Raw genomic sequence first — 25,523 nt, forward strand, 5'->3', positions numbered from 1 at the left:
GAAAAATGTGACCACCTGTTCTTTGGATTTGTGTTTATTTGTGGGCATTTTGTCTGTCGTGGTCATTGTGTCTCACAGTGGCCCCAAGTTTCTATTAGCTTTAAATTTTAGTGTTTGCATGTGCTATTTATTAAAACAGAATAAAAAACAAAGCAGAAAATGTGCTCCCTCTGTGTGTGTTATGTGGTCCCTCTGTGTGTGTTGCATCCCAAAAGCAAAACAGAATACTTTGGTGTTTCTATTACTCTTTTGTTGTTTACAATTCTTTAATTGTTAATTGTATACGTGTCAAATGGTAATTTGTTATTACAGATGGATGAGGAAGTGAAATTGGAGGTACATTATGGGGGTGCTTTTCTGTGGAACCCTAGTTTAGAATACTTTGGTGGGAAAGTTGAAATAGTGTATAGGGATCCTGATTTGCTTAGTTATTTTGAACTAAAAGGTATATGTGAGGAATTGGGGATTGATGAACCATGTAGGGTTCATTATTTAGGTCCTAGGGGCAACTTGGAGTAAGACTTGAGGCTCATACAAGATGATCAAGATGTGGTACCCCTGTACAAGCCTAATGAGGGAGGGCCAAAAGACACCATCATACTGTATGTGGAGAATGGTAATGCTCCACTTGCAGTTGAAGTTCCTGATGGTGCAGGGGTTGGTGTAGGAGCTAGTGTAGAGGTTGGTGTAGGAGCTGGTGCAGAGGGTGCAGGGGCTGGTGCAGAGGGTGCAGGGGCTAGTGCAGGGGGTGCTACAGGGGGTGATGATCTGGAGGAGGAGTTGGATTGGTTGAATGAAGGTCTGGAAGGAGAAGACTTTGCTGATGACATTTTTGGTGAGTCTTCTCCACCTCATCCAAACACTGATACACCTCATCATCCAAACACTGATACACCTCATCATCCGAACACTGATACACCTCAGCCAAACACAGATGCACCTGGCCCAAGCAATGTTCCTCCTCCAAACATAGATTTAGATGAAGAGTGGGCTGAACCAGCTTTAGAGGATGATATTGCAAGTATGGATAGTTCTGATGATGAGTAGGGTGGCAATTTGGAGTTCAATGAGAGGACTGATATGGAAAATGTTAGGTTGGCAAAAGGGATGAGGTTCCCAAACTCCCAGGTGTTTAGGAAGGCTTTGAGGGAGTATGTAATTCAGCATCACATTGATGTCAAGTGGAAGTTGAATGAGAAGAAGAAGATTTCTGTACATTGTAAGAACAGTTGTGGATGGAGGTGTTATGCCTCAATGGTGACTGGAGAATGCACATTTGAGATCAAGACATTTATCCTGAGTGTACCTGCCCCCTAACATTTAAAAATGGGCAAGTTACATCAGCCTATGTGGCAAAGAGGCATTTGGGGAATTTTTGTAAGAATCCTAATTAGGTGGTCTCAGGTGTTAAGCACCATGTGATGCAGAAGGTTTCAGTTGATTTAAGTCTTAGTCAGGTGTATAGAGCAAGGGCGGCAGCTAGGGGGCTGATTACTGGGAATAAGAGGCTCAGTATGGCTTACTTAGAGATTATGCAGAAATGATATTAAGGACAGATGTAGGAAGTAGGGTGATTCTCCAAACAGAGATGGAAAATGAGAATGCAGAGCCAATTTTAAAAGGATGTACATTAGGTACAGTGCTCAGAAGGTTGGCTTTCTAGGTGGTTGTAGACCCTTTGTTGGGCTGGATGGATGCCACTTGAAGGGTAGGTTTGGTGGGCAATTATTGTCTGCCACTGCCAAGGATGGAAATGACAATATATTCCCAGTGGCAATGGCTGTGGTTGAGCAAGAGACAAAGGATAGCTGGATCTGGTTTTTGGAGCAGTTTGCAGATGACATTGGCAGGCCAGAGGAGCTCAATCTGGTATTCATCAGTGACAGGCAGAAGGTATTATCATCTAGCTCATGTTCATGCCTTCATTACATGCTTAGCTTTTTACATGCTTACTTGCTTACTTGCTTACTTGCTTACTTGATTGCAGGGCCTTTTACCTGCAATGGAGACTCTGTTCCCAACTGTGGAGCACAGGTATTGTGTGAAGCACATATACAATAACTTCAAGGTTAACTACAAGGGCATGGAGTTGAAGAGTGTACTGTGCAGGTGTGCTGGCACAACATCAACCAGAGAATTTGAGAGGGGATGGACCAAAGTATCTGAAGAAGAGGTTTGTAACCATTTTAGTTGCACATACCATTTATTTATATATTTTGGTACGTGATGCATATAGCTACTAATATGGGAACAGAGTCAGACTGATGTATTTTGCAACCCGCATGGATTTGAATTGTGGCCTCAAGGCTTGACATTAGCTAGGGAACTGGTGCCCTTTTAGGTTTTGGCAAAACAGAACTTGCTAACCTGCTGCATTTTGGAAGCGCTACCAAGAAAGAAAAATCAATCAAGCATCCATTTTAGGAAAACGTGATTCTTTTCCCCTCTTTTAAATCAAATACTTATAAAGATTTGCAATCTTGTAAGGAAATAAAAAAATGGTTTTATTTAAAAACATTTGAGCATTTGACCAAGTATGTAAGATGAATTATAAAGTTGACTTAAGAGTTAGTCCTCAACTAATTTTCCAATAGGGGTAGAGACAGGATGGTTACATCTGAAAACCAGACTATCCTGATGTCAATTGATTGCTTAATGCAATTGCACTATTGGTTTTCTTCTTGTCTGATTTCCTTAATTTGGGTTTTAATATGTTTTCTAAATAAGAGTTAACTCGAGAATTGATTGCCCAAATACATAATATAGCAAGTGTACAGTCAACATGGCGAGTTACATTTGGTGGTGTTTCTGACATTTCTAGATCCTTACCTCCTGGACTCACACCATGTCATAAACTTGGTGTTGAAATTTGGAAGATGCTTCATGAAAAGTGTTTGTTTGTTTAGACCCCTTAAAATAGATTGTTTAAACTAATTAATTAACTAGGTTGACACTTAGGTTTATTATTTAGATTTAGGTTAAACAGAACATTCTGGGCTTTTACCTTTATTTTTTTTTTTATTTAGTAATTTGCCTTTATTTCGAAACTATATAAGTATATGCCCCTGTTTTGATACTCGATTACCTTAAAATCGAGTTTCAATGAAATACTCGATTTGTAGAAAATCGATTATCTGATCAAACTTAAAAAAAAAAAAAAAAATTGCACTGATCTTGATTTTATGGAAATCGAGCTTTAAAATGCCATTATAAGGCTTAAAAACGTTACTATAGGGCTTAAAAATGCCACTATAGGGCGCCCTAAACTTGGTATGGGGCAATCAGACTTTTTTTTTTGGGTAGGAAAACGCCGCTATAGGGCATAAAAACGTCACTATATGGCTTTAAAATGCCACTATAGGGCTCTCAAAACCTAGTATGGGGCAATCAGACTTTATAAAAAAAAAAATTGCAAGAAAACGCCGCTATAGGCCTCAAAAACATCACCATATGGCTTAAAAACACCACTATAAGGCTCCCTAAACCTAGTATGGGGCAATCAGACTTACGAGAAATTTTTTTTTTTTAAAGGAAAATGTGGCTATAGGGTTTAAAAACGCCACTATAGGTCTCCTTGAATATGGAGCGATGACACTTATAAAAAATTTTGCATGGAACTTGATTTCCTAAAACTCGAGTTCCATGCAAATTTATTTATTTATTTATTTATATTTATTTATTTATTTTTAAGTTTAATCAGGCATAACTCAATTTTTTACGAATCGAGTATTTTATTGAAATTTTATTTTTAGGTAATTAAGTATCGAAACAGGGGCATATCTCTATATAGTTTTGAAATAGGGGCAAATTGCTAAATAAATTAAAAAAAAAAAATTAAGGGCAAAAGCCCAGAGTGTCCAGGTTAAACAATAATAAATCATATCATGCAAAGCAGAGGAAAATAAAGAACACCACAATATGATGACCTAGGAAAACCAATGAAACCAACAGTTTTAAGTTAAAAACTTGGGTAAGATTTGACATAGCTATCCTCAAGATAAAACAAATCCATTATAGAAAATCAAAGTTCTTACAATAAGATTTTACCCTTAAAAAAAAAAAGTTCTTACAATAAGATTTAACCCTAAATCTATTGCTACTTCCAGTAATAATTTACTGACACGACCACGTGCAAACTCCAAATTCACGAACTTTTTCTCTCTTAGAATAGCAGCACACAAGCACCCATGCTTGTGACTTTGAGATCCTACTCAAAGGTTTATTAACACAAACCCTCCAATTTGTAACTCCAAACTACTCTTGAAAGTTTAGATCATCAACAGTTATTGATCTTGTTGCAGCAACTTCGAATCTACCGGATTTAATAATGTGAGAATGATTTCTGGTAGTGACTTTGAAAGTGGAAGACACAATACCTTTTAAATCTCACAAGAGCACCTTTAAAGTCCTCCAAGAGTCTTCAAAATGTGGGTAGGGTTGTCATTTTATATGTAGGAGTGTTGGACTGAAACCCTAAACGTTTTTGCGGGCTTGGGACTGTGTAAAATTCTGCAAAAATTATTTTTCTACAATATTTGATCAGTTGAGCCGCATCATTCGATTGGTCAAGCTTCACAGAAAATTAAAATTTTTTTTCCTGTAGCTTATATATTCTTGAGTCTTGACATGAATAGCTTTGAGCAATGTCTAACACCTATCCTAGACATGTTTTTATTCTTAGTTTGTCAACATGTACAAGTTGAAATTCTAAACATTTAATCCTAAATCTTTAGCATCTAACAACCTCTCCCTTTAGCAATCTGTGAGAAAACACAATTAAAAAAGAATTGCTCAATTTAAGAATCTTATTTGAATATCTGGAATCTTATTCCTTTATGTTTGATGTGGACTATATGGAGAGAATGAAATCTGCATATTTTTGAAATGTGGAGTGCACGTCTTCTCAAATAAAAGCATCCTTCATTAGTTTTCTTTATGAGTGGTCTCTTGTATTGGGTCTTACTGATAGTAACTCTATTAACTCCTTCATAGAGTCAACTCATATGTAGATATTATCTCATTGCTATTCTTTAAGCTACTTCTTGTTTATTTTCATGACATATTCTCTTTTCCACAACATACACTATTCATTCATATCCCTAAAGCAACATCATTAGATGTATTATTCGTTCCTTCAAAATATTTTTTAAAAACAATGCAGTTATATCCTCTATGTCTAATATTTGAATCCCAAAGTATTTTAAAGAGTATTTATAAACCCGGTTCTTATTAAGAAAATTTTATTATAGCCCCAAACATGTCATGGCCGTGTCCTTGTTGTATCACCGAAGTATCTGGTGATGATCTGAATGTATAGGACTCATATCTGGTCATGTTGGAGCTGTTTCTGGGTCCAAAACATATCCTAATTGTACACTTCAACCATTTGATGCATCCGTGCTCCTAGATAGAGGATCTAGATTTTTTCCAATTTCATTAATAACTATTTTCTCTATGTTTGAAATGAGGCTTTGATGGAACACGCGTTTGAACTGTAAAAATTAGAGGCCAACATGATTTATTATACAAATAATTAGGTAAATCAGCCCATGTTATTAAACGTTCAAGAAAGATGAAGAGAGAGAAAAACTTCTTTTTAACACAGTTTGTATAAAATTGTGGCTGAGAGAATAAAATCGAAACAAGTAATTGACATCTTTATGTTATCATTTTCAGCTTAGTTTCCTACTGGCATCCTGCCATTGCATAACAATAAGGTTATAGTGTGCTTGCCTTTTTAAGCATGAAAGCTTAGATAAAGTGAGCTTTTTTAAAATGTGATACACCCTTGTAACTGGAGAATAATTGATTAGATTTAACCAAAGGCCACTTCATTTTGCCAATAATTGATTAGATTTAACAATAAGCTATTTTCATAAGAGCTGGAAAATTGGCACCAAGAATGATGTTCCTCATGTAAATGGCTGCAACAGGTAATTGTTTGTAGGTGGGATCAACAACAGGAAAGATTGGTCAAAGTATCTGAAGAAGAGGTTTGAAACCATTTTAGTTGCACATACCATTTATTTATTTATTTTGGTACGTGATGCATATAGCTACTAATATGGGAACAGAGTCAGACTGATGTATTTTGCAAACCGCATGGATTTGAATTGTGGCCTCAAGGTTTGACATTAGTTAGGGAACTGGTGCCCTTTTAGGTTTTGGCAAAACAGAACTTGCTAACCTGCTGCATTTTGGAAGCGCTACCAAGCAAGAAAAATCAATCAAGCATCCATTTTAGGAAAACGTGATTCTTTTCCCCTCTTTGCAATCAAATACTTATAAAGCTATGCAATCTTGTAAGGAAATCAAAAGATGGTTCTATTTAAAAACATTTGAGCATTTGACCAAGTATGTCAGATGAATTATAAAGTTGACTTAAGAGTTAGTCCTCAACTAATTTTCCAATAGGGGTAGAGACAGGATGGTTACATCTGAAAACCAGACTAACCTGATGTCAATTGATTGCTTAATGCAATTGCACTATTGGTTTTCTTCTTGTCTGATTTCCTTAAATTGGGTTTCAATCTGTTTTCTAAATCAGAATTAACTTGAGAATTGACTGCCCAAAAACATATTATAGCAAGTGTACAGTTAACAATGTGAGTTACATTTGGTGGTGTTTTTGACATTTCTGTATCATGTCATTTTATTGGAACGTATTAGGTTGTATGTCTTAATATGAATTCTAATATTTTTCTGACCTACTCTAACCATACAAAAGTTGTGCCAAGAGCCTTGTAACTCAACTAGCTCTTCTTGGTGATTCCAACAGACACGTCTAGGGTTCAAATCCCCCCTTCCCCATTGTAACTATCGAAAATACAAAAATTGTGTAGTACAATGAGAATTCCAACTTGACATAATACTTTCACATGGTTATGTTCCCCTACTTAGTAGATCCTATTGTTCAAATTTATACAAGTGGATATTCAACCCTCATAATATATTCTGCTAGGAGATCACTTACAAAATTTATAGCTATTATGCCACTCAGTTTCACCAAGCTACCTGCTTTGAAGCTTGAAACTTTGCTTTTGTGAAGAATGCTGCTGAGTCTCCAAGGTCTAAATTTGAAAATCTTATTGATCTGTAACTGTGTTTGTTTTTTCTCTCTCTCACTTTTCCTATTTTAAGGAAGAAAGATATTGTCAAGCAGTTAGAAGTTTGGAGTTTGACAGACAACTTGGTCCTTACAATCTAAGCCAATATGGAGATTGGAAGCATTTATCAAATTAGATTACAAAGAGCATCATTGAACGGATTGGTAAGTTCCATCTAATTACACTTGAGGCTCTTAATACTGCAATCTATTATGAGTTTCTTTACAACTGTTGCTTGTGTTTGATTTATTATCTATTTTCCATCTGCATATATGTTTCTTTTTCAATCAATTTTAGTTTTTTTTTTTTTTTTTTTTTCTCTTTTCATGCTGTGTGATATTTAGATGCTTCTTGCTCTTTTTCTGTTCTAGTTGTGTTTCTTATGAAAAATAGATTAAACAGATTTGAGAGTAGACTTTGAAGTTGAAAATGGTAGACTTTGAGATGGACTGGCACTAGGCAAATGGTGGAAATTAAGCTCATAATTATCTAACTAAAGCTGGGAAACCATGTAATAGTAGAACGCTTCAACGATTCAGAGTAGTGTCATGCTATGGGATACATGTTATATGTCTACAGATGTGTGCAATTTTCTCATCGATTTCATTTTGTGTGGTGTAATTATCATCTAAGAAGAGAGAATTTACCATTTCTTAGAAGGAGTTCTGTTTTCCAATACGGTTTATTGTAGGTACCCTAGAGAGTGAGAAATAAAGGTATTCTGTCCTTGTGTTCAAGAATAGGGTGGAGGATGAGATTGGTTCAAGACTCACTAGGTGTGTTTGCAAGAATGAAGAAATATGAAGTTGTGGTCATTTTTGGTTAGTGGATATCTTGGTGGTTTCACAATTGAGAGGCACATGTAGTAGTTAAAGTTGAAAGGAAACTTTTGGTCTATTGCCAGGAAAAAGTATACCGGGGCCATGGTCCCCAAGCTCCTTAGAGATTACATTTAAGCAGTACAATTTGGTACTATTCTAATTTTGCCCTTTAAAATAGTATCCTGGCCTACCAAGCTTTATGCAATTTATCTGTACCATCATATGTTTAAACAGTTCTACTCCTTTCGTAGGCCCCCTTGAAAGGTTTCCATTGTCCATCCCTCTGAGTGTATCTAAGGTACAAATGTGTCTAGAATTTGTCATTTAACCATTATTCTATTATACATCAACTTTCAATTTTGTCCAGCGTAACTCTTACATGATATAAACTTTGACACTGATCACTCAAAATATACATTGATTCTTTATTTTCTACGCCTCGTGAGGGACTAAAAATGCGCAACGGACTTTCTGTAATGAGTCTTTTTACAGCCTAGGATTTGGTGGTGTGTGAATAAATTTATTGTGTGTTGGTGTTACATGTGTTTGAGGGATGGAGAAGTATTCTTGAACTGCCCACTTAAAAAGTCATTTGATCCTTTGATTTTTCCTTATTTGGTATTTATTGGTTTTTGCCTAAATTTTCGGGTAGAACTTACTGTGGCTTGTTGGGAATGTAGGCTTGGGGGGGAAGGTTTATCATGGCTTGGACACCAGCTTCTTCTTGTTTGATATATTACATTTGCAAGACGTGTAAAGAAAGGGCATTTGATTGGGTGGAGTGTTGCTTTAGTAAGATAAATGGCTTATGCCACTCAGAAACTTCAATAATGTTATCTGTTGTTTATACTGCACCTAATGTCTACCAGTATATCATTGTTTTGATTGGTTTAGATCATGAATTCTATTTTATTTTTTATGCCAGTTATCTTGATTGTTTGTTTACTTTGAATCTTTGGTTTATATTTGGGGACTAAGGCTTGGTTTTTGTTGTTTGAATTTATGGTTTGTGTCTTCTGATTGTCAATTCTGCATAAATTTTTAAATTTAAATGATTCATTCAACATGCAGAACCCATTGGAGGAGAGATCACTGTTGCATGTGAATCAGGGATAGTTACAAATGCTCCTAAAACAGCAATGGAGAAAGCACTAGATGAACAGATGAAGTCTAGTAAGTTCTTAACATCAGTGGACAATTCTCAGACCAGAAGATGTTACTATACATCAATTCCCCGTGTTATCAAACAAAAAGGAATACATGGGCAAGAACTTACTTCCTTGAATATTGACAAGGTAAGAGATCTTAGAGACTTAGACATGACCTCCACAGATTTTTCTGCCATTTAGCATTTGTTGATTTAGGTTTTAAATTCCACTGATCTGTTCAGACACAATTGTTAGAAAGCTTGCTGATAAAGGATTATGGAGGTTCTGAAGATGTACTTCTTGGAGAGCTGCAATTTGCATTTATTGCATTTTTGGTATGTGTAGACCTTTATAAAACTTTCTTTATGTTGAAATTGCTGTTAAATTTTATGACATCTGAAAATTCGGCAGATGGGACAGTCACTTGAAGGATTTCTACAGTGGAAAGCTTTGGTTAACCTTTTATTTGGATGCATTGAGGCTGTAAGTATTCATTTGGCTAATAGTTTTCCATTGATTTATTGAACAATTTTGTGAGATTGTATTTGTTCTGACTGTCCTAATGTTGTGAGTAAACTTGAAAGGTGTAGGCATTTCGGGTCCTTTTTTGCCACATGTCATCTTCTGCTTTCATAGCTTTGGTTTAAAGAAAGATGTAGAAGATGATGTGATGATTCTCTTCAGTGCCAAAAACTTGACTTAATCTTTTGGTATAATTGAAAACATTGCCCTGAAATACACACAATTGTCATTGTTTTCATTGATCTCAGAACTTCATTTTCAAAAACATGTGTGGAATATTAATTGATTTAAAAATACCTCAAATCCATGTAGTTTCTTGTTACTTTGTGCAGGAATTCTAAGGCACTTTATGCTCTAGGGCCAAAGTTATGGTTTTGATGGTGCAAATTGCCAAATTTCCTCAACTTTTGTCATTTAGTTGAACAAATGTGTTGGACGCAAACCTTTTCTTTTAAATGATCTATCATACAAAAGACTTTTCTTAAAAGTTTCAGATCATTGTCTTTTGGTATTTGGACTTTAGGTCATTTCAGTGCTTTTATATCATGGGACATCAATCTGTTTGTAGGTTTTACAATGCTAGAGCACAACCAGAAATTAATTCAATATTTACGTTTGGATTTTCATTGTATGACTTCATACTCTAAGTTTTTATTTATTTAGTTTGAGTTATGATTGAGATTAAATTTCATATTCTTAGGTAGGGATCAGTTTAGCAGTCGGATTAGTATTTGAGTTCGGTTAGGATTCATTTCGTGGATGTTTGTCTTTATCTCCTATTTTCCTGGAAGCTCTATAACAGCTCTAGATGATTTATTTTGTAGGCAGACTATTGAGACTTGATTAATGATATTTATTCGTGCAAATTGCATCTGTGTTTGGTCTGTGATTCCAAACAACCCTTAGGTGGTGAAGCCTAAGCTGTCTTGCATAATTTGGCTATTTGATATTGCAAACAGCATTATAGTAATTGCGGCATTGGTCATTGAATAGTGATACCATCATTGTTAGAATTAGAACGGCATAATCTTTGTTGGGGGTGACTCGAACATATTCGTTGATGCTATGTTGTGGAAGTTTTTAATATCTATTTATTGTAGAAAATTTTACTTGTTTATGAAATAATTCATGGGTGATATCATGGTTGTATGTAGCTATATAGTTAACATATTATTATGATATTGCTTGGAGTCCTATGTGGTTTATATTTAATAATTTTATTTTAATTTTTTAAATGTTGGGAGGATTTTATTTTTGTTAAAATCTATGTCTGAAAGTTTATATTTTTTGCAGCCTTTTCGTACAAGGACTCAACTATTCACAAAGGTAATGCTCTTTTCTTATTTATTTATTTAAAAAAATTTATTATTATTATATTTGGTAAATAAAAGGAAAATTGGTTATATTATTATGGTAATTAAAAGGAAAATTCAATTTTTATTTTTTTGATAATTTGATTGTTACAATGGGGGAAGAGGATTTGAACATCGGATGTTTTCATTTAAGACACCAAGAGGTGTTAGCTGAACTGCAAGAATTTTGGCTATTTTACTATCTGATTAAATATGCGGAGCAGTGGTAGCTTCGGCAGGGGCGGTTTTACATGTTGTTTGGGGTGTATTGGGATGAAAAATTATTTATATAAAATATTTTTTTACTAGTTTAATTTAATCTTAAGATACTTTTGCACACCCTGACTTAAATCTTGCATGCCTTGAACACCCTGATCACATATTAGCCCACCCCAAAACCAAACAACACAGATTTGACCAAACCCAAACCAGACAACATAGATCATAGATCATAGATCTCTCTCTCTTTGATCTAATCTGATCTTTGAACTTAGTCTCATGAATCTTATCTCTCTTCTCTATTTGTCTATTTCGGTCTCTTTGTCTCTAAGAGTAAAGAACGAGTGTTTGTGAGTTGTGAGTATCGGTCTCTTTATCATAAATTTGTATTATATATGTATGAGTGTGTTCGATATTGATTGTGTGCATCATTTTTCAAATTCTTTCTTTATTGTTATAATGTTTCTTGTGTGAATTGTGGTGTGTGAATGTGTACATGTATAGTTAAATATAATATAACTTTTTATAATTTAATAATTAGGAAATATTGAGTGTTTGTTACATGAGTGTGTATGCATTGTTATCGTTATTATGTTATACTAACTTTTTATCATAAAGTTACATTCAAGAAAAAAAAATAGTACAGTTAGTGATTGACTAATTGTTTAAGTATTTGATTGGTCAAGTAGACACTTAGTGTATTATTTATGTATGGATGAGTGTGCTTGTGTGGGTCAACAACTAATAAAGTGCTAATGGGTTGAGTTTTGACATTTAGTTAAAAATATTTTTATAAAAACAATGACAAATAGATATTGACAACTGCATACAAATAAAAGCAATATACAAACTTGTCACACCTACCCACATTGACAATAGATAATGACAATTGATTGTAAAACCTGCGAAGGAAATTGTAAAACTTCATGTGCGTGTTTATTTACTTATTCTTTTGTGTGTCGATAATTCAATGTATTCAAGTTCTCTTTTTATAAAATTTTGTTTTCAATTTAAATTTTTTAATGACCACGTGAAGAAAAATTCCTGGAGCTGCCACTGAGCTTATGATGTAACTATTAAGGCATATCCAAGATGAAAGTCAACCCTACAAAGCCTTTGGCCCTTTGCCAACTATTTTCTTTTTGTGATTTTGTTTTCCATTTCATCATTGTGCTCAATTTGGGGCCATTTTGTTTTATAGAATATAGGACCTTGTTACTTCGTTAATAATAACATCGATACCCGAAATAAGAAAGGATAAGGTTGTTTGATAATCTGGCCTAATTTTGAAAAGCCTAATCAGTTTCAGTTGGTCTTTTATTATATGTTTGTGTTATCGAAAGTTCTTATTTTAGTTACTTCTTTGAAGTCCTCTTCTTGCTGAAGGTTTTATTTCTTATGTAGTCCCTTATAATTTGAAGAATTTAACTATGATATTGGGCATGAAATAAGCTTCATTGGTTTATCAGGCTGTGACTATGTTTGCATAATCTGTAGTTAACTTGCATAGTATTTCCTAGTATGTTTGATTTGCCAAATTAAAATTTTTGATGGATTGATATTTAGGAGTAGGGTGATTTGAACTCTGAATGTCTCGGATGGAAATACTAAGAAGTGCTAACTAATTAGCGACATGGCTCTTGGCAATTCACCAAATTAAAATTGCATGTTCTTTCTTCATTTCATACTGATTCACACTCAATAACTGTAATTGTCCTATTTTTGCTGTTAGTTTTATATAGAGCTTTGACAACTTATAGAATTCTATGCAGTTCATTCAGGTTATCTACTATCAACTGAAATTTGGGCTTGAGAAAGATCATACAGATACCAGTGGTGCAGCAACCGGGGTATCCGCACTATTGGATGATTCATGGTTATCTGCTGATAGCTTTTTGCACCATCTTTGCAAGGTACCTCTTTGAGGTTACTAAGTCATTGTTTATATGCATGATTGTGCTACCATGCTTAACGGGCATTTTTGCAAATTTACAATTTCCCTTGTTGATATAACTTTTATTGGCAAGTCAGATTTCAAGGCTTTCATTGATAGAGTGAACTGTTTACCTACTCACCAACATTTATTGGTCAATTTGAGTAACTTGCTTAAAAAGCAATAAAAATCATTGCTTAGTCAGCTTTAATCACATTGATTGAATTATGTTTCCATCGTAACATTTTTTACTTGTTAAAGAAGAAATGGTAAGTTCATCACAGATTGTTGACTAATTGCTGAATGGAATTGCAGGACTTCTTTTCATTGATGCTAGATGCCTCATCTGTTGATGGACATCTGCTGTCGTGGGTATGAACACTAATCCTGGTTCTTCATGTTTGATTCTCTGTAGGTTTGGAGGTTGGGGCTTGGGGCAACTTGCCAGGCTTTCATTTTCTTTTCATACACTTTCCTTTTAGGCATTAGCAATTGATTATCTGCTTTGGTCTGCATAAGATTATGGATTTTCTACTATGTAAATTAGACGTTGTATATTTATTACTTAAACTAGTTACATATAGATACATGTATATAACATATAAATTTGCCTATACAAAAATTTCATGTTAAGGAAATTTGCTTCATTCATAAAACCAAACATTATTTCATTCACATTATTTACAATTACCCAAAAAAAAAAAAAAAAAAAAAAAAAAAAAAAAAAACTCTCTTTAATTCCAACTCAATCATTTATGATTTTAATTTTGTTTAATTTTTGTCTATTACTAGTTACAAGTTCATATCTCAAGTCTCATCTGATTCATTTCAAACTTGATAGCTAGATCTTAATACATTTATGGAATATTGAAAATTTAAGTATGTTTTAGGATGATATCTTGCAAATTGAATTATGCATTTTTTGATTTCCTTGAATAAAAATTTTTACTTTCTTATTTTTAATAGATAGAGACAACTCGCGTATTTTTATAAGATTGAACCAATGACCTCAGCCTCTATATGCTTTATGGTGGGAGACATACAATCAAGGCTAAACTACCATCTACACTTTGTAAGTTTGGGGTTGCTATCTATTGACAATGAGAATTTGTAATTTACACCCTCAATTATGAAATCAATGTCAATGTACCCCTTCCATCATGGTCTGTCTCATTTTCTCTATTAATCCACTCAAATATGACATCATTACAAGGCGGTTGCAGTGATTTATTCTGATTTAACCTTTATGTTCGTGGTTAGGCTGGCCATACACACTGGTGATTTGGTGGCTTTGAGGTGTTTGTGCAATGGTGCTTGGATGGGTTGATTTTTGGGTTCGGGTTAATTTCTTCTCTTTTTATTCAAAAGGACGTAATTTTTTGGTGGGCTAGCTGCAAGAATGAAAAGACGTTGAGGGACAAATTGAGAATGACCCCAAACTTAAAGGGTGTAAATCATATTTTAGTCTAGAGTCAAATTTTGGTGGTTAACTTGGAAAATAGTTGATTTGTCTTGGTTTCAGGTGATCTATAGCCCGATATGAATTTGTGATATCAATGCCGTACCTATAATGGCTAGTGATGGCTGAAATGCATGACATAAAGGCCAATAGTTGTCAATATTTGATATTTTTCAATAGTCTATCGTAGCTTCAGCTGGTTCTGGTAAAATTTGGTGTCTGTGACCCCAATGTTATGTAAGGGCCAATACACTTGATTTGAGCCACATTAGTCTTAATGCATTTTAACACTTTGGTTGAAGTCATTTGGTCCATAGGCCATAGGAAAGGAGTTTGTTGAGCCTTCATTTGAGTGAAACTTCCCATAAGGAATGTTAAGCTTTCACTTCATTGCAATTTGCAAGTAGTTGCTTTCTGCTGATTAAGACAAATTGTAATGTCCTCTCTTTTTATTATTATAGACGAGGAAACTTAAAGAGCTGCTTGAGAACAAACTCGGGTGGGAGTTTCAGCTGAACAGTGCAGTTGATGGAATATACTTTGAAGAAGATGACAAGGTTAGTGTGTATACATATTAAAAATTTGATCTATGAACTTTTGTGCTCATGATCTCATCTTTGCTTATTGTTCAACTTTGCAGTTTGCTCCAGTAGTAGAGATGTTGGATGACCCAAGTTGTAATTAACTTCGTAAATTGAAGATAGGGATTGTGGTCCTCCATCCCATTACTGTAAACACACTTTAGTGATACCTAACTTGGTTTATAATATTTCAATTTCTTGGCAATTTTTGAGGCAATTTTTTTAAGTTTTCACTGGTGCAGAAGATATAATATTTTTGTATATTATGAAAAAAAATACTTGGTATTTATATGTAAGATGTAATAGACTTCTTAGAATAATGGCTATGTCAAATTCTCCCATTAATTATCGGCTTAAGATTTTGGCATAAATTGGTAATTGATTGTGGTATAATTAATCACTTATTGAGGGAAAGTCTAGGCTCACACATAAGGAGGTGATAGAATAATGGTTAAATTATTAAATTTTCTATTTTCTTTTCAATTTAAAGATGTACAATGTTCAAGCTTTTTGGGGTGATTTTGCATTGCTAATGTTCAAGATTTTCTTGTGACTTGATTTAATAATGGTTTTTATTTGCCAAAAGCCTTATAGCTCAATTGATATATTATAGTGTTTTTAATAAAAATATTTAGGGCTCAAATTCCTCCTCTTCATTGTAATTATTGATTTTTCAAAAGTGAATTAGTTATTATTTATTTGGTAATGTAGAGCTTTTTTAGAAGGGAGGAATGGTTATACCAGAATTAAAATAAAAATAATAACAGAAAAAGAAAATACAGTTATCTTAAGTGATAGCTCAATTCTTATGGCAATCTTTTATGTTCTCTACATGTGGTTTGAATCTTATTTTTCATGCCCCACTATTTATCATCTAGACAAAAAAAGTATAGAAAAAATTAGTATGAAACTAATGACAAGGTTGACTTATATGGTTTTTTGGCCCATTTTCTCCTCTATATAGGGGATGAAAAATGTTGCTTCTAATTATGCATGTCAAGTTTGATTTAGTGGTTCTGGTTAAGAGGCTTGTTGCTTTGCTAAGAGAGTTGCAACTCTTTTTTGCTGGCTTTGCATGTTTTTTCGCTAGTTTATGAGCTATTGACTTGTTTGTAATTGTGTTTTGTTTTGAGAAATTTTCTTGCTTGTTTAGAAAGGAATTTTTTTTCTCTTTCTTGTTTTGAAAAAAAAAAAAAAAAAAAAAAAAAACCAAACAGTGGAACATGTTGGATAGTCCATAGCAATTTTAAAATACAACAAATCTACAAATAGTAATGAAAAGTGTGTCACAAAATTGAATTGAACCTGTTTGTTTTATTGGAGAAAAAGGGAAGAAAATCTGAACTTTGACAGCAAGCAAAGACTGAAGGTAATGTACCATTGTGTTTCTACATGTTGCTCAAGGGGTATTGGGAAAAAGAAAATTATCTTTATGTAAAATATTTTTTTACTCGTTTAATTTTATCTTAGAAATACTTTTGCACACCTTGATTTAAATCTTGCACATCCTAATCACATATTAGCACAACCTAAAATCAAGCAACAACACAGATTTGCCCATCCCAAAACCAAACAACGTAGGTCATAGATCTTTCTCTCTCTTTCTCTTTAATATGATTTTTGATCTCAATATCACGAATCTTATCTAATCTTATCGCTCTTCTTTATTTGACTATCTCGGTATCTTCAACTCTAAGAGTAAAAAGTGAGTGTTTGTGAGTATTTTTCTTTATTATAAACTAGTTATAGGCCCGTGCGTTGTACAGATTTATGAAAAAGTTTATAAAATAAATGTATAAATAATTATATATTTTAATAGATTCAATAAAGATAAAAGAAAAAATTATCAAGTATAAATAATTATCTCACTAAAATAAGGGGGTAAGATTTCTTCCTAAAACTAAATTAAATCGATAATTCCAAATTGAATTTTAAATTGATAATTATTTAAAAAAACGTACTAAACAATTGAGAAATCTAAATTAATATAATCTTGATAATATTATAAATTAAAATTAAAATTAATAATTCAAGAATGCACGTGTAGAATATCTTGATAATTTGATGTAACACAAAAATCAAATAAGAAAATTGTTAAAATTAATCTATTAATTCTAATCATATTTAATCATTAATTCTAAGACCCTAACCCTAAGCATATAGATTAGATCAAAGCTAAGAAAATTAGTTTAAACAAAAGGCAACCAATACACAAAACCTAATCAATTTAATAAAAACAAAACACAAAAACAAAGAAGGAGCTTTTAGAAATTTGAAAATGTTTTCGAATGTTTTGAATTCATTAATTAAAATCACATGAAGACAAAAAACCAATAATAACACTAAAGAAAATAAACAAAATGAAACTAATAATAATAAAAGAAGAAAGAATGCATATTTGCATTGTCATGGGATTTAGGCATTCACATATTGAAACATTGTCATGGGATTTAGGCATTCACATATTGAAATAATTTAATAAAATATAATTATTGAGAACAATTAGACACTACTAAACTGAGTCAGCCTCGGATGTGTTTTTTTTTTTTTAGTGTAAATTTTGTCAATCCACCGAATGGTCATGTCATATGGTAGTGGTGTTTAAAAATTTTTTTTTTTTTCAATAAATTGACCAACTACCGCCATGTCCATGTGTATGCTCCAGGCTCTAGTAAATCCGCTTGACTCTCTTTCTGTTACAAACATCAAATACAACGAAACTGGATGGAAGGAGATTGAGAGAGATCTAGATACCGCAGAGAAGAGGCTTGGATGGAAGTGAATGGGAGTAGGTTCTATTGTTCTAGGTTTAGGGTTTTGTGTGAATGGGAGGCTTGGATGTGAGTTTTTTTTTTTTTGTTGCAACAATGCAAAACTAACCCTCTAACTTTCAGTTTTATCATTTCAGTCCTTCAAGTTTCAATTTTTGTCAATGTAGTCTTCCGTTAGAACTCAGTTATCTTTTTCTGGTAAGTGATCAAAACTACACCGTTTTGACTTTTTTTATTTTTATTTTTTTTATAATAATCTTCATAGTTAAAAGAGAACTAAAAAAAAGAAAAAAATCTATAAAAAAAAAAAAAAAGTCAAAAATGGCGAACACAAATCCAGAGTGAATCGATGGAGTTCAGATGAGTTGGAACATGTGGCCACGAACGAAGGTTGAAGCGAGCAAGTGCGTAATCCCACTCGCTGCCTCAATTTCTCCAATCCACCCTCACCCTGACATCCCTATGCTCCACTTTGTTGCAAAACTACTTGTGCCTTTGTTCTCAACCCTTACGCTTGCGTCATCTTCGCCGCCAAGATCTGGATCTGCCCCTTCTGTTACTAGCGCAACCATTTCCCTCCTCACTATTCCATGATCTTCGATACCAATCTCCCTGGCGAAGTCTACGCTCAACACACCACTGATCAATACACTCTCCCCGGTTTTCGTTTTCGTGCTCAATACTTGCATGATTGAGGAGGAGATGGGCTATGTCAAATCGGCTTTGAGGCGTGCGGCATTCCATTGGCTTGTTGCCCGAGAACGCCTTTGTTGGCTATGTTTCATTTGGGACTCAGATTCAAGTTCATGAATTGGACTTCTCCGACATGTTCAAGGTTTTGATTTTTCAAGTTTTTTTTTTTTTTTTTTTAACAGCTTTTTTAATTTTCTTTTAATTATGAAAATTATTATTAAAAAAATAGCTGAAAGTTAGAGGGCCACTTAACGGAAAAAGATAACTGAGTTCTAATAGAAGACTACAATGACAAAAATTGAAAGTTAAAGGACTGAAATGACAAAAGTTGAAAGTTAGAGGATTAGTTTTGCATTTTTGCCTTTTTATTTATTTATTTATAATATATAAATGTTTTCTTTTTAGGTGTAGTATGGTACAATAATTAAATAAGGATTAAATGGATTAAGTGAAGAATTTGAATTGTAATTAAATTAGGATTTTTATTAACTTAGAAATTATTAGAGAAGAAATTTTTTATCTATATCTATATCTATATATATATATATTTAAAATCTAAAATATATATATATATTAAATTAAAAAAAAATTCTACAATTTTTACGTGTAATAAAAAATTTATGGAAGTGTGAAGCTTAATTTTTTTTTTAAGTGTTCTACTTATCGACTTATATATTATAATAAGATAGTAAGATAAGGAATAGTTGAAGAATATGGATTGTAATCCAATCAAAATTTTTATCCACTTAGAAATTATAGGAGAAGAAGATAAGAACAAATATATCTATAATATGAATTTGGATTGTGCTTATCCCTTAATAATCAAGTTTTGTAGCTTGATATTTTGATAAAATAATATTAATTTAATAATATTAAAATTTTGAAAATTTAGATGATAAATATTATCTAAATTAAATTTTTGTACGTTAAATATTATCGCCTAATTTAAGAAATATATCCTAACAAATAAAAAAATAATGTTAATTAGATGATAAAATTATCTAAATTAAATTTTTANGCCACTTAACGGAAAAAGATAACTGAGTTCTAATAGAAGACTACAATGACAAAAATTGAAAGTTAAAGGACTGAAATGACAAAAGTTGAAAGTTAGAGGATTAGTTTTGCATTTTTGCCTTTTTATTTATTTATTTATAATATATAAATGTTTTCTTTTTAGGTGTAGTATGGTACAATAATTAAATAAGGATTAAATGGATTAAGTGAAGAATTTGAATTGTAATTAAATTAGGATTTTTATTAACTTAGAAATTATTAGAGAAGAAATTTTTTATCTATATCTATATCTATATATATATATATTTAAAATCTAAAAATATAAATATATATATTAAATTAAAAAAAAATTCTACAATTTTTACGTGTAATAAAAAATTTATGGAAGTGTGAAGCTTAATTTTGTTTTAAGTGTTCTACTTATCGACTTATATATTATAATAAGATAGTAAGATAAGGAATAGTTGAAGAATATGGATTGTAATCCAATCAAAATTTTTATCCACTTAGAAATTATAGGAGAAGAAGATAAGAACAAATATATCTATAATATGAATTTGGATTGTGCTTATCCCTTAATAATCAAGTTTTGTAGCTTGATATTTTGATAAAATAATATTAATTTAATAATATTAAAATTTTGAAAATTTAGATGATAAATATTATCTAAATTAAATTTTTGTACGTTAAATATTATCGCCTAATTTAAGAAATATATCCTAACAAATAAAAAAATAATGTTAATTAGATGATAAATATTATCTAAATTAAATTTTGTATGTTCAATATTATCCCTTAATTTAAGAAATATATCGTAACCAATAAAAAATAATATTAATCTAATTTTATTTAATAATAAGAATAAATTAGAGTACTGGTAGTATACTATTATTTTTTAGTTCTTTAAAAATCTAAAAATTTAATAAAATTTCTGCAATTTGGTGAAGCCACGTGGTGTAACCGCGGTGTCTAAGCCCAACTTTTATTATATATAATATGATTTATATTATATATGTGTGTGTGTATGTGTGTTTAATACTGATTATGATACCGATAGTGTGCATTATTTTTCAATTTCTTTTTTGTTATAATGTTATTTGTGTGAATTGTTGTGTGTGAATGTGTTCGTTTATAGTATAATTATAATATAACTTTATATAATTTAATAATTAGGAAATACATATAAATATAATATAACTTTATATAATTTAATAATTAGGAAAGAGAGAGTGTTTGTTACATGTGTGTATTTATTGTTATTGTTATTATGTTATAATAACATTTTATTATAAAGTTAGATTCAAGAAAAAAGAATAGTACTTCCTCAAAAAAAAAAAAAAAAAAAAAAAAGAAAAAAAGAAAAAAGAAAAAAGAATAGTAAAATTAGTGATTGACTGATTGTTTAAGCATTTAATTGGTTAAGTAAAGACTTAGTGTATTATTTATGCCCACAATAGTTTGGTTTGGTCAAATTTTGTCTATTGTTAAGCCAAAATGGTGAGTTTGGATGAGAAAGGAAAAACTTTAATATTAAGAAATGTTATGCCCATAATATAATACTTTCTCAATAAATCTTAAGTGAAAGATTATTACTGACTATTATTAGTGGGAGAGAAGGTAATTTCAGTGATAGGTTCAAATTAGAATCAGTAATAATTTACTATTAGTATATAATAGTGATAGGTGATCACATCATAATATGGTGCACCCTCACTTATACAATATCCCCTACTTGGTGGATGGTGTTGTTTCACCAACATATAGTAGAGAATCAATTAAGCGTCAGAGTTATTTATTTACTGAAGAATTGTATTTCTTAAATAAGATACAACTCTTGGTGAACAAACATACCTTTTCTCAAGAGACATGAAGGAGTCTATAAATACTGGGACTCCTTATTCATTATGACATTACTTTTTATTCTCTCTTTGTCTATGTTGGTGTTGGTGATTCACAGTCTAACGACATTGCCATACACATTAAGGGACCATTACTAGTATCAGAGCTAGGTTTCAATCCTGGGACCTGTGGGTTATGAAAGAATGGGGATGCTCGGGGAACATTGTTATGCAGCTTTTGGTTTGGGGACACAATTGGTCAATATTAAGTAGAATAGCATTGTATGAGAAGTTAGTGTATGAATGTAAAGTCCACTAATGTGCATTATACATAACACAGGTTATACAGTGAAAAGTCGTTGAAGTCGTACAAGAAAACCTTCAGGATATTGGCTTAGAGGAAGTATGAAGTGATTTAGTGCAATTCAACACATGTCTGGTGTGCGTGGTTGAAGGACGTCGACGGCAGTGTGGGCGTAGACTGAGATCCTCGGCTACATGTGGTGACAAACATCCCACATGTTCAATGCCATTCATTTGAAATGCTAATATTTTCCAAGATAAAAAGATTGGATTCTAGATTATCATCATGAATATATGCTAATATGAATTAACAAGGTGAATTCAAAACCTTAATAATTTTTTTGTTGACTGTTTACATGTTTTTACTGCTTCAATATCTCTTTGCTTAGGTTAATTGATTGATAGTTTTATTTAATTTTAAAATAAATCATTTTTATTGAACCAGATTATGATTTATTTAATTAAGTTTTGATTAGTTTTCTACGTTCAAACAGGTCCCTTACCATAAACTATATCGTCAACTAATAATATTATGACACATCATTAAATTTAATTTAGACTAAACATAAACCAATTAAAAGTAAGAGTTCATAATCACATATGGTTGAGACCTAATTCATGAAAATTTAATTTACTATTAAAACTTGTATATTTGATGTATATTTTTTAAAATTCGATAGTTCTATTAAGACCCATGATGTGTCATTTTGATAGTTATGAGTTCAATAGAAATCATATAGTCAAAATTACAGTTATTCCTTGTGATGTGATATGCAATGATATGCTAGATGCAATATGAGTAAGGTTAAATAGGAGTTACAAAATGAGGTGTATACAGGAAATAAAGTAAAATTAGAGATTATTTTTATGAAACGAATTGAATGAATTACAAATCTAAATGATTATGGTTTTATCTTTTATTTTTAAATGGGCTTTTATGTTGAATATTTTGTTTAGTTTTATTGTTTGGTCTAATTTTGTTGTTGTTTGGGCTATTGTTGTTATTTGTGCTAATTTTTATTGTTGTTATTTGGACTTTTATGTTTTTGTTTGAGGGAATGAGGATTATTTTTGGGAAGCTAAGATTATTTTTGTGAGAAATACTACATCCATAACACTTTTACAATAATTTCTCAACAATTTTGTCAATGGTGGGCCTTGTTTAAAAGTATTAGCTGGTAAATAGTAACATCTTGTCACGTAGGATTTGTTGTGAAAATGTTATAAATATAACATTAATCTACTTTTGTCAAGCTAAAATTGTTGAGATTCTCAAGTCAAGGTGTTCAATTTTGGAATACAAGTATCTTGTAACATTTTTTGTATTGCACTTTATATTTCACCAATCACAATTTACTATTATTCTACCATACATGAAAAATTTATTAATGAAATTATTAATTCCCTGTAGTTATATTAATTTCTAGAGAAAGGATCTTTCACCTAACTGACCTAAGGTTATACATTTTTTTTTTTTTTTTGATAAAACACCTAAGGCTGTACATGATTTGTAGGAATCGACCAAAACTATGGTGGATGTCCACAAAAGAATTTATCATGAACTTATTCATTTTAATAATTCACTAACCTAATGATATATATATATATATTTTCTTTAGGTAATTTTCTATCTAATTGTGGTTCTTTTTCCCCAGTATTATGGTTACGAGGGAGATTCAATGCAAATGGAGGCTGTAGTGTGGACAAAAAAATTGTACACAGGTTCGGTTATAAAGATTTGAGGCATGGACTGATGTATTAATTTAGTGAATAGTACTGAGTCTGTTGTTTCTCAAAAAAAAAAAAAAAAAAAAATAAAATCAGTGAGTATGATGCTCTTAAAGATGCATGTACATGTCTACTAAGGCATAGGTGCCCATTGCTTCATTATATAGAACTTAATTGCAGATATACTTTTTTTAATTTTTTGATAAAAATTTCGAATGGGTTAAATTTAGAAAAAAAAATTTATATAGAAGATGTTTAGTTAGAAGGGGACTTCCTTTCAATAAATATATATGAGGTCTAGGAAATGGATTTGGATCCTGTCCATTCATGGACAGGATGTATTTGAAATAAATCAATGGTGTAAGATTTGACACGTTAATTAAAATCTAAAACAATTAACTTTTGGAAACTTAACTGTGGTTAACTGTTCAGTTAACCCTCAGCAAACCCATCTGATCTAAATATTTCAAAATCTCAATTTCTCTCTTCTCCATTGCCTCTCTTTCAACTTCGTCGTTGCCGCTGCCATAGTCACCGCTGCCACAATAACCAACGTGCCAAGCCTAAAGGATATGATTATTTTTAGAGAATTTATTAAAGTGGACGACAGGCCTATGAATCTTCATAATATATGTTGTTTTTTTTATTTGTTAGTTTTGCATCTTGGCGTGCTTGAATCATACTTTTACATTGTATCATATCCCATAGCTAACTAGTGCTTGAATTTTAAATGGCCTTTGGGTTGATATGTCAAAATGCTTGTGGGAAGGGGTTTAAAGCATTGAACATTTGGCTTACTGCATATAAAAGCATAGATATTTATCATCAAAATATCTATTATTAAATGGCTTTTGAATGCAGTTTCTTGTCTTGCTTTGGATCTAATGAGTGGATGAACATTACTCTATTCTCTCTTTGAACTCATGTTCTTTTGAAACACAAGTGTTTGGAATTTTGTTTTGCTTCTTACCTAGTGCTTTGTTCTTATTTTGGTTCATTTTCATGGCTGAGTATGTGGACCACTTTCAGTTTGTCATGGTGTATTTGCAATGTGTAGAACTTTTAATATGATGGTATGGATTATCGAGGAATTTTCTTGTTTTTTTCTTTTTCTGATGTACGTAATGCATTTGATTTTTATTTTTATAGAAAATGAGTTGAAGACTTGAAGCAGCCTAGCAGCCCATGTGTAAAAAGGTTTGAAGAGAAGGGTATAAGTGTTATTCATGAAGTCAAGTGCAAGCTCTGTTATGCAAAGTTTCATGTACCAAATTTTGTTCCTTATCAAAAAAAGGTTTTGAAAGGTTTTGAAGTATTCCATGCCTCGTTGAGGACAATGTATCTTGAACTTAGCAACTTTAAAATTCAATTTTAGTAAAGATTCACATTTGATATATTCTAGCTTGTAGGACAATTTGGGGTCCTACAAATTTGGCTATTGAGATTCCAGAGAATTTGTCATGCGGAGAATGGAGATTCCAGATTTTTGTTTGAGTTAGCCAGATCTGAGGGAGCTAACTAGGTGGAGAAGTGTTTTTGGTCTAAGCTGCTGCTGGTTTCTTGTGCTTGTGTTTGTTGTCTTGTGGTTTTTTCTAGTGGCCTTTGTATTTGTTTTCTTGGAGTTGAATGATATTTCAGTTTTCTTCTCAAAAAAGGACAATTTGGAGTCTTGGACTATTATTTGGGCATTTTGTATCAAGTCTTTGGATAGTTTTTGTAGTTGGTTTTTGAAGATACTCAAATATGTTGGTTTTCATATGTACGTACTTTTAGCAGTACTTACTTGTGTATAACAGTGCTGATGCACTTTTACATTAACATTCAAAGCTATTAAATCACGCATTTACATTAACATTCATTGCAATTGGTGTGTACTTGTGTATAACATATTTTCCTATGTTTTTTGTTGTTTTAAAGAAACCATAAACCAAAGGAATATGTAACGTTTACATCACTATGAATTCGTAAGGCATCATCAACAATAAAGCAAATTGACTCAAGTTGAATAATTGATGGTCCATTACAATCAAAA

The 25,523-nt window shown here is 32.0% G+C and overlaps 1 protein-coding gene across 1 annotated transcript in view; it reads left to right on the forward strand.

Annotated features, from left to right (window-relative positions):
* LOC111991395 (uncharacterized) overlaps window positions 1-15,486 on the forward strand; it is a 98,551-nt gene extending 83,065 nt beyond the window's left edge. Inside the window, 9 exon segments of the mRNA XM_065764526.1 lie at window positions 7,141-7,270; window positions 8,999-9,222; window positions 9,318-9,410; window positions 9,487-9,558; window positions 10,891-10,923; window positions 12,941-13,081; window positions 13,417-13,473; window positions 15,022-15,117; window positions 15,201-15,486. Coding sequence (XP_065620598.1) covers window positions 7,141-7,270; window positions 8,999-9,222; window positions 9,318-9,410; window positions 9,487-9,558; window positions 10,891-10,923; window positions 12,941-13,081; window positions 13,417-13,473; window positions 15,022-15,117; window positions 15,201-15,245 — 891 coding nt within the window. The 3' untranslated portion in view covers window positions 15,246-15,486.
* Window positions 15,487-25,523: the final 10,037 nt, after the last annotated feature.

This window comes from Quercus suber, unplaced genomic scaffold (assembly GCF_002906115.3).
Source record: "Quercus suber isolate HL8 unplaced genomic scaffold, Cork oak 2.0 scaffold_566, whole genome shotgun sequence".
Lineage (NCBI taxonomy): Eukaryota > Viridiplantae > Streptophyta > Magnoliopsida > Fagales > Fagaceae > Quercus > Quercus suber.